Here is an 11,001-nt window from a genome sequence, read left to right as displayed (position 1 = left end):
CCCTCCGTCATGTCCAACGCGACCCTCTCTGTCCTTGGTTTTCGTTTCTGCAGCGCACCAGCTGACCAATAGACGCCAACAGAAGGAGTCCAAACTAAGCCTGCACGGTGGTGGCATTGAGGTCCTTTCACTGGGGCACTGTCATTCTCACATGCAGTTTGGTTCATTCCATGATAAGTTTTGTGATCTCCGTGGTGAACTAACAATGGCCACGGCATAGCGGGGAGGTTCTGGAGTTAGTCCTGAGTCTGGAGGCTTGAACTGGAGCGTCAGGGTGTTTGTGAGTGCCCAGATCTCTGCGTTTTTTCCATAAAAGATCCGCTAGTGTCACTTTTTAACCCACAGTCAGAAGAGTCAGTGGAGTTGGTGGGACATGAGAAAGCCCCTGGGAAGTACTCTTCATCGGCTGTGTCTGTGTCTGTAGCTGATGGAACGCATAACACTCCGTGCGCTCGGGTGCAATTACCATGTTTAGCGCCTCCGTGGTGCCGCTGTGGTGCTTCATTGTGTGTGGTTTGACATTCAAAGTCCAGCTATGCTCCTTAGCTCTGCACAGACACCTCATCACCTGTAAACCTGTGATCATTGCAGCGCGGTGCACAGATCGGGGTTTGTTTTGGCTCTAATTTTTGCTGTACATTTCATGTGCTGGGAAATCGATTTCAAAGCAGTAGAGACCCCACAATTTAGATGTTGGGGTACTTTTGGGGAAGTTTTTTTTATTTTTTTTTAAAATTACATGAAAGGAGGGCATGGAAAAGGTGCCACTTGAAAGCGACCTGTGCTTTTACACATTCTGTCACACTGTAAAGGCAACGTGTGTGCGTACACATGCGTGTGCACTCGCATGCACACATGCCCACACACATGTACTCACACACCCATGCAAAATTACCGCCATGGACATTGTGTGGAGAGAGGGGAGGCGTGGTTTAGTGGGAGTGGCCTTGATCAGAAAAAGCTTCTTTTTTTTTCATATTTAAAGCCTTTTGCTTCAAATGATGTGACAAAATTAGCTGATTCATGTTTTTTACTTTATATTTGAGCAGGATCAAAAATAGTGATTTGAATGGGTTTCAATGAGCACACTTTGGTGTAGAGGTGTGTTAACGTGACTATTTTTGTTCACGTTGTTTAGAATGGACAAAAAAAAAATCACATGAAAACATTTTAAAGCACTCATAAATACACAACCAGAAATTTAAAAAACAACATGTTTTCTCAATATTCCCAAAATACAGAAAAATGAAGAATATTTTTTCCTAACCAATTCCAAAGATCCTTAGTACTCATATTCCTTTCAGCCGTCTTTGCCAGAAAAAGTAGTTATTATCAGTGTTCTATTATATTATATATAATATATTATATTATATTATCAGTCATTGTCCAATCAGAATCGTCAGATTCAAGTCATGTTTTAAATGGTCCCGCCTCTTTTGTGGCAATTTGATCGACATGGAGAATTGCCCCAGCATTCTCCCATTGATTCTCATGTTAAAACTTTTTTTTTTTTTAAGAAAAAATTTTCTCCAATGCATTTTCAAGGAGGATCTTTGGGCTCGCCAAAACGTGCTTGGGTCATACGTAAACTGAGCAAAGAGAAGAGGGGATATGCTCGATCAAGTCATGTCTCCAAATAAGTTGTTCACCTCTCTGCTCCCGGCACCCTAAGTGAACCTCACTGTTTTAAAAATACACAGAGGATCCGGCTTGTTTAACCGGTCCCAGCACTAACTGATAAGTACACAAAGTTTTACCAGTGCAACGGAGTTCACGCTTTCATATGTGTGAGCTGTTTATGGCTCGTAGCAGCGGTAAACAGTCATTTGAAGCTACTTTCGTCAGCTTGTTTGCTAACTTTGTTGATATTTGTATTGCTCAGGGTTTAACTGCAGGTTAAACTTCACGCAAATCAGACAAAATAAATTGTTTTGTGTAAGAAAGTTTTGTTCTAAAGAAAAAAAAGATATATAGAAATAAAAAAATATTTAAAATTTCGATTACAAACGTATTGTTATTTTATTCATATCCTGTCAGCATTTTTACGCTAACCACGGGCTCGCTATTATCAACATAATCGTAAAAAGTAGCGATAATTGCATTTTACTGTATGTGATCAGTCAGAGAAACAGAAATGGAAAGAGCGAGTGTGTTCAGGGTGAGTATTGGTACGATGATAGTGAAAAGATCAATATTTTTGTGAGCGCAGTGTCTCAGTCCGCTCACTCAGGTCCAGTAGGCCCCTCCACTGGTGAGATGGCAGAGAGGAAGAGGAGAACTGTGTGGAGCTATTTTACAGTGTCAGACAGAGAAACTGCTTCCTGTGACATATGCAGTAAAGTTATACCATCCTGTGGTAACACGACAAACCTGTACAAGCACTTAAAAGCTGTACACCAAAGCGTAAATGCTGAGCTGCAAAGCAAACTGAGGATTTTATTTTAAATTTACATTTCTCAGTTCTCCAGTTTTGTGTTCATGTTTAAAACTTTGGTTAATAAGTATTATTTTCTTATTTGGCTTAAATTGTTGCCCTGTGTTTTATTATTATAATTACCTGGTCTGTTCAGTAAAAACATCAGAAATGCAACATATATTTATATAGTGTGAGCATCATACTGTAAATGACAGTGTAATCTACAACATGTTATGTCATCGTCACAGTTATTTTCCAGATTTTCCCTTCATCTCTTGTTACATGATACAAACCTGAAAAATAAAGGTAATATCTCTTCAAACATACTTCTGTACACTCAGTGTTAGATTTCGCAATGATGTTATTTTTTGGATGTATTTCTGTCGTAGTGTGTGTTTATGTGCGCATTAGAATGAGTTAAGTACGGAGCCCCTAGCGCGAGTTTTACCAACTAATGTCTAGTTATTGCTAATGGCACGTTATTGTGTTGTAACTTAGCTTTTTGTAGTCATCAGTCCACATATCAATGCTCATTCCTACGTCTCCATTCTTCAGAGCATCTTTGAGTGCCTGTGCCAGAACTTCCCTCCTGTCATCGGCCTTTTCAAGGCAAGCCTGGGAAACGGTGCTATGGTGAGGCAGGATGGACTGGGCCAATACACGACTATATGTAGCACCAACATTGATCAACTCTTGAGCTAGCTCCTGGAAGCCCTGACCACTTACAGTGTAAAACGACCTTATGTCCTTGCGGCAAACCTCAACGCATTCCTCCGTGAGGGCTTGCTGCTTGGCGTAGAAACAACATTGAAGGCTGACTACTATCCCTTCTGCCATGGCAAGCCTGCCATGTGTCGGTTCATCGTCGAAGTCCCCATTTTGTTGCTGTCATAGGAGAGCAGCGTGTTGCACTTAATGCATTGGACAAAGCCAACACAAATGTTGTCACTGCCCACGACTTGTTTGAAATGATTTCATACCTCCGACTTTCCTCCAGACTTGCTAAAAGTTAATTCTCCTGATCTAATTTTATTCTTTATATCTTCAAGCTCCATGTTGCACATAGGCTACACAATGTACTGTATACAGCAGAGCAGTGATTCTTGGATTCTAAATGACTCATTTCTCGCGTCAAATGATTTTAAAACTGTGTTCTGGGACATAGAAAAATTGTTTTCTCTGCTGCGACGTTCCGACGAAATGCATTCTGGGATACATGACTTTCTCAAGTACATGGTACATCCGGTTACCGGCAGTGTGAATTTGCATATTAGCTAGTTTCAAACGAAACATTTAGATTTAGATTTAACATTTATATTTATATTTAGTATTTAGATTTAACATTTGGATTTAAATTTATATTTAACATTTATATTTAGATTTCACATTTAGATTTAGATTTTTTATTCAGATTAAACATTGAAATTATATTTTCACAAGAGAAGTAAATATCACAAAATTCACAAATATTGCTGCAAATCTGGTCAAAACTAACATTAAAAATGTTTTTTATACATGTTTTTTTGGCTAAATGTGGCAAAAAGTTGCTGTTTATTTTAGCAAGTGTAACTTTACAATCGGCGCCTCATAAAAGTCTGCAAGAGTAATTTAAACAAAATTAGGCATGTGTGTAGTGGTTACAATGTGATATAGAAAGGGACAGTCTTTATTTATATGTTATGAACATTTTGCTATTTAGGAGTTTTATTTTGACAGACAGGGGAATTGAGTTAATGATGGCATTTCCGGTATAGACCCTGTAGGGGGTGCTATTGGACCGGCTCTCAGTCATTAAAAATACTGACTTGAGCTAAACAGTCGCCTTTGTTTTTAACTCAAGTTATGTCTTCCCCTATTCAGGTAATGTGTTGTTGTTGCTGTCACTGCTCATTTGTAACCTTGTTTGAACTGTTTTGGAGTTATTAAAAATACTGACTTGAGAGCTGAACAGTCGCCTTTGTTTTTAACTCAAGTTATGTCTTCCCCTATTCAGGGGTGTAACATTTTGGAGGCACTGCTGGGATGAGCGCGACGAGGGCTAACTTTAACTAAAAGTAAACCTAGTTGTCACTCAGCCCTTAAAATCACCCCAAGTTGGAGACAGCAACGACAGTGAGCAGTGGATTATCCGAGCACAGCAAGCTGGCAATCTGAGGTACAGTAAAGTACCAGGAGAGCTAACGCGGCTAAGCGGAGCTAACGCGGCTAATCGGAGCTAACGCGGCTAACCGGAGTTAACGCTGGCAGGTCTGCTATTGCCTGTCACCAGGTGAAGCATGGAGACGTCGGAGCTGGAGAAACTGCAACTGGAGGTGATACAAACATTATGCACGCTGTCAAGGGAGCATCTGGTGGATTTGTGTGACTTTTTGATTATTGCTGGCCCATCATTCGAACACGTAAGTGTCAAGAGCAGGACGTCACTCATTTCGCTGATCAGCAATCACCTGCAACGAGAGGAGTTAAATACATTGGAAGATAAAGGTATGGCTGAACTCCTCTGTCTCAGAGATCAAATAAATGAATATCAGATTGTCAGTGAGGCACCCCCAAGTGGTCAAGTTAACATATTGGAGCAAGAAAATGAGCAAGAAAGTCAAGCAAGAGAGGAAAAGGAGGAACAGACAAGATTATTGAAGGAAATTGAAGTCCCGCAACTCAAATTGTCATTGCTGCAGAAACAAAGTGAAAAACCTGAAAAGGGAGCACAAATGACCACAACTTATAACAGGATGCCAGCCCCTCCCTCTCAATCTGCCCTTTCATGGCATAAAGACTTTAAAATATCTGGTCAAATCGGTGAGCCTGGTCAGAAAGATCGCCTTACTTTTTCCAGTTTAGCACGCCAAATAGAACATGGTCTAAGCAAGGGCTTCCCAGATGTGGAGATAGTGGATGCTGTAATAAGAGCTATTGTTCCTGGCATGCAACTTCGCAGTTACCTAGAAGGAAAAGTTGACCTGATATGACCTACACTGAGACGGATTCTCAGATGTCACTATCAGGAAAAAAGTGCAACTGACCTGTATAAACAACTAAGTTCTGAAGTGCAAGGGGCTAAAGAGACTGCTCAAAACTTTGTAATCCGTGCCCTGGATGTGAGGCAAAAGATCTTATTCGCCTCACAAGAGTCAGAGTCTGGATTAAAATATGACCCTGGGCTTGTCCAAAACATGTTCCTCCACACAGTGTTGACTGGCTTGCAGAACGATAATATAAAGCGTGATCTACAACCATACCTTGAGCTGCCGAATGTATCTGATGAGCTGTTACTGGAAAAACTGAACACTTCATGTGCCTATGAGAGTGAAAGACAGGACAAGAGGAGAATGCTAACCCCACAGCGTTCTGCAGCTGTCCATTCTGCACAGACTAGCGACAGCCCTACAGAAAGGAAAGAAAAAACTCCATTCCAGCAGAGTGGCAGTAAAGTGCAACCAGACATTCTCTCTGAGCTCAAAGAGATGCGGTCCAGCATGGCCCTCCTGAACGATCTGAAAGCAGAAGTGTCACAAATTAAAGAGTTTATACAGAAACCACAGTGCCCACCTCCACAATATCCAAACCAACTAGAGCTGCCACAAAACAGTGTTGCTCAGCAGATAACAGTCCCACCACAAGCGCGGTGGTCCACACCAGGCTCTGGCCAGCAAAGCAACCATCCCCAGTACAGCCACATGGTTATGTCCCAGCCTGCATTTCCCACCTCAGCTCCGCAGCGCAGGAGGAGATGTTTTGCTTGTCAGCAAAATGATAATGAGAACTGTATGCATTGTTACAGGTGTGGCAGTAATGAGCACTTCCTGGCTGGCTGCAGGATGAGAGCAGCAAGAGAGTCTAGAGGGGATACTTTAAACGGGCAGGGGTCGTTCCAGCGGGACAAGGAGTGACTCGTCCCATATCCATGTCCCAACATTGTGCACATTGTGGTAAGCAAGAGAATAAAGTGAAATTTGGACAATGTGCATCGTGTAAGAAAGTGCTGTACTGCTCTAAGGCCTGCCAGACTGAACACTGGATTACACATAAAAGTAATTGTCCACAAACGTCATGTGAGACAATCCAAATAAAGAAACCAAGACAAAAGACACACATTAAGTTGGCCCCACTAATTGGAAAAAAACATCTGGTTGACTGTTACATCCAAAACAAAAAGACCAGAGCTCTATGGGATTCTGGGTCTCAAGTTACAATAGTCGATGAGGAATGGTGGAGAAGAAATTTGTCAGGTGTACAGCTCAGAGACATTAAGGAATTGTTGGAAGCAGGCAACACTCTAGATGTCACAGCAGCTAATGGAGACAGCATGCCATACATCGGCTGGGTCGAAGTCACTTTTAGGTTGGCCTCTGATGGAGCTCCAGAGACAGAGATTGTTGTTCCAACGCTTGTTATGAAAGATGCAAGTCTTCCTCCGCCCATCATTGGCTCGAATGTAATAGGAATCATTGTGAACACCGAGTTAAAACAGTCTAACACAACTGACAAGCACCAGCTCATCCAGACTGTTGTAGCAGCTTTCCCAGAGTCTGAGACAAGTGGTATCCGAGCCTGTGTGGAACAAGTGAGTACTGAACAAACATACGAGTACATGATGAAGACTACAAAAGAGAAACTAATGGCGCTTTTCCACCGGTCCGACTTTAAACGGCACTGCGCTACACGACACGGTTTAGCGAGTGTTTCCACTAGCGTAGTACCTGGAACTCGGCACTATTTTTAGTACCTGCGGTGATGAGGTTCCATTCAGTGGTGCCGGTACTATGCGCAGGTACTATGCGCTGATTGGTCAAAACTGCCGGCAACTGATTGGCCAGAAGTGTCGTCACTGGGTGCGTCATGAGCGCGACATAAAATACAGGATGCAGGAGTCTATTGCACCATTTTTAAAAAACATTTGAAGCGAGCCATGGCAACAGTTCGAAAAGTTGTTCCCTGGACCAACGAGGAGGTCAAGACTTTCTTATCTTTTGTTGCCGATGAGAGGATACAGAGGGAGCTGGACGGGGCCACTCGGAATGAGAAGATATATCAGGAGCTCGCCGTGTCGATGTCCACTCACGGCTTCCCGCGCACGCTGCAGCAGTGTCGGGACAAATTAAAGAAGTTGAAGAGCGACTACCGGGTCATAAAGGACCACAATGGTCGCAGCGGGGCGAACCGCAGGACGTGGAAGTGGTTCGACGAAATGGACGCCATCTACGGGCACCGGCCTGCAAACCGAGGGAGAGAGGGTGGCCTCGATTCGGCTACTTCGTTGTTGGAGGCGATGGTGGAGGATGGTAAGTTTTCTTCAGCATGAGAGCAAACCAGACACTTTAAAAAGTAACATCATGTATGCAAACCCACGCACAAAGGTAGCCGACTAGCTAGCTTGTTTGGGTTAGCCCGTTGGGGGCTAACGTTATTGACTAGCTAGTTAGCAATGCTAGTACGTGCCCAGCCTACAACAACACATTACGTGAACGTGTAAAGCAACCCAGATTTGTACACAGCACGAATAACCCCAACCCCCCTAACTTAACTAAATTGTAATACCATGATGTTTTAAACGTGCCTGATGTAGTGTTGTATGTGTAATAAGCCTATATGTACACATCTTTTGTTCAAGAGTCCCAAACGGTCTGCATGGAAGGTTCACCAGCCACCTACATCGATTCCCCTGGTGAGCCAGCAGCGTCTTCCTCACCACTTCACATCACTCCCTCGTCCGAGCCACCGCCAGAACCACAGGCGGCACACAGCAGGCCACAAGGAACAGGTAAGACATATACTAAATCTGATCCACAACATTTTCCCTTGTGTGTTTCCTAAATGGTTTGATAACCTACTTCTACTTCTATATTGTTATCTAGCAAAGAGGAAAAGAGGGTCAGAATCCGACCTCCTTGCTGTTCTACAAGAACAGCACCGCGTCGAGATGTTCCACTTCAAGGAACAGATGGCAGCACTACTCACAGATGCCAGAGAAGCACGCGCGCAGGAAGCGGCTTTGAGGAGGGAGGACAACCAAGTGATGATGGCGTTGATTCAGACAATGGGTCGCAGGAAACAGTGACCGATTTCTTCTGTCCATTATGACGGTGGCACTGTACAGTATTTTTTATAGGATTTTGTTTTGTTGCACTTTTTAGCTGTTTTGCACTTTGGTTTGTTGTGTTGCACTTTTTGCACTTTGGTTTGCTGTGTTTTTTGGTAAATAAACCTCAATCTTACTTACGTGATCGCATCGTGCCTATTTATTATTCATCATCATACATTGATATACATTTTAGCACTAATGTGCATCTGTGGTGTTTTGATAGTTTAGCAATTACTAGCACCGAAGTGTGGGTAACAATTGCTTCATAAATGTGACTTTTTACGACATTAGTCAAACACCAGGTCAGGTGTGACAGGGGAAATTATCCAATTTCACCTAATTGGTCTAAAAACATTTTTAGAAAAACGACATTTTCTCCAAATGTGGATATAAATATTCAAGACACTTTCTCACATTTGTTCGGTGTGCCTCGTGATTTTTTTTCTAAGAAAAAAAAATGTACCTAGGCTCAATAAAGGTTGAAAAACACTGGTGTAGGCTACCGGACTGTCAGACATGCAATAACTATTCAGCATTTTAGAATTGCACTGAAAACTAACCAGACATGCACTCATGGTTACATCATTTCTTTTTTTTTTACTTTTAACTAATGTTTTGTGATTTTAAATTGGCTATTGTGCCAACTTTGGCATACTTAATTGTTGCTCTATGCTGACATGTTGATGAATATGCAGTGTCCTGATTCAAATAAATTAACAAATTGGTTCTCAGACAACGGTGCTGCAGCAGTCACTTGTGGCAGCCGTAACAAATAAAATGTATGCAGACATTTCTGTAGAAAGTACAAACTTTTATTGATCATTGAAAAACAAGTAGGAAATTAACAATGTCACAACAAGTGACGCATGAGACCGTCGCGTACATCTCTACCCTCTTCCACACCATGTGCCACTGCAACCACAGGTTCGCCCACTGTTCCTGTCGTGTGTGCATCCCAGTCTGTGGCATAGGTCTCGTGATGATTTTCACACAGGTTGTGTAGAGCACAGCAGGTCTGCACCATCGATTTTACCAGCTCAACATCGCAATCATTCCTTTTCAGGAGGCAACGCCACCTGCCCTTCAGTCTGCCGAAAGCGTTTTCGACCACCACCCGTGTTCTGCTGATGTTTTTGTTGAACGTATGCTGTTCTGGTGTAAGTCGTCCGGTGTCATGAAAAGGTTTCAGGAGCCAGTTCTGCAAAGGATAAGCAGAGTCACCAAGGATGTTATAGCCAGTAGTCACTCCGCCAATGTTCCTGTTGTGAGATGTGAAGCGAGTTCCCTGGCTGGCAAACTCCCACAGTGAAGACAGTCTCAAAACCCTGGCATCATGCATGCTCCCTGGCTGTCCAGAAAACACATTCCAGAAAAGACCCTTTCCATCAACAACACCTTGTAAAATGATGGAGTGCCAGCCTTTACGGTTGAAGTAGTCACAGTGGTATTCTCGGGGTGCTATGATCGGTATGTGGGACCCATCGACAGCTCCGACACAGTGTGGGAGCCCCCACCTGTTCTCAATGTAGGCAGCCATTTCCCGGAGAGTGTCCTCATCAGGAAAACGGATCTGCTCTGGCACCAACGACGCCTCCGCTGCAGCACAGAAGTCTTGTACACACCGACAAACAGTTGCGATGCTAACTCCAAAAAGGTGTCCTATTGTCCTGTACTCCGAGCCAGTAGCTAGCTTCCACAGCGCTATAGCCACTCTCTTCCTTATGGGCACACAACTACGGAAAGCAGTGTCTTGTCGCTCCATTGCTGGCCGCAGTTTGTTGCACAGGAAGGTAAACGTTTCTTCGGACATTCTGAAATTTAGCACCCACTGTTCGCTCGTGAAACCGGGGACAATCACATTCCACCATTCTGATGCGCGGTTGAACGCCCACGCCGACGGTTGGCGGCGGCGGCGGCTGCTTTGCGACAACATAATCATCTGAAACACACAGGCGACATGCTCAAGTTAATACCAAAATACGTAAAGTTAAGACCGCTTTCAGTCATTGTAACGCTGTGTACGTTTATATTAGCTAGTTAGCAATAGCAACCATTAGCTTACCGCAATTCGTCGTCTCTTTGCGGATCGACGAATCCGCAGGAAGGCTTCCCAAACTTTTCTGTATGCCTCTTGTACTCTTTTCTGGCGATCTGCTCTTCTACGAAGGATCAAAAGCCACAGACCGAGCAGCAAGTACATACCCCCGTCTACGTCTACGTTCACGTCCTCCATTGCTGTTTGTTTGTGTTTGTTGTGTGCGTCTCGCTTATAAGACGTCATAGCGGTTCGCGCATGACGTCTTATCCACGGGGTGGAGGTACTTTCTTTGTAGTGGAAACACAACTGAAGTGTGCCGTGTCGTGGCGTGTAGTGTAGTGTCGTTGAGAGTCGCGCAGATGGAAAAGCGCCATTTATGTTCCAAAACACACTTCTGTGAAAGTAGAGTGCCGTGTGCAGACATACCCCTTTCAAGAAGATACAGATCTTGTATTTGAGCCTGAT

At 43.4% G+C, this 11,001-nt stretch overlaps 1 protein-coding gene across 1 annotated transcript; it reads right to left on the bottom strand.

The window, feature by feature from the left end:
- Positions 1–9,348: 9,348 nt before the first annotated feature.
- On the bottom strand, positions 9,349–10,308 carry LOC310936126 (uncharacterized protein; the record flags this gene model as incomplete). The annotated part of the gene is made up of 1 exon (XM_083900165.1): positions 9,349–10,308. The coding sequence occupies one exon, from the start codon at positions 10,306–10,308 to the stop codon at positions 9,349–9,351; it is 960 nt and encodes a 319-aa protein (XP_083756291.1).
- Between the last annotated feature and the right edge of the window lie 693 nt (positions 10,309–11,001).

Source organism: Microchirus variegatus (genome assembly GCF_963457635.1).
Source record: "Microchirus variegatus genome assembly, chromosome: 13".
Classification (NCBI taxonomy): domain Eukaryota; kingdom Metazoa; phylum Chordata; class Actinopteri; order Pleuronectiformes; family Soleidae; genus Microchirus; species Microchirus variegatus.
Note: the sequence above shows the minus strand (reverse complement) of the source record. Positions and strands in the feature narration are given on the sequence as shown.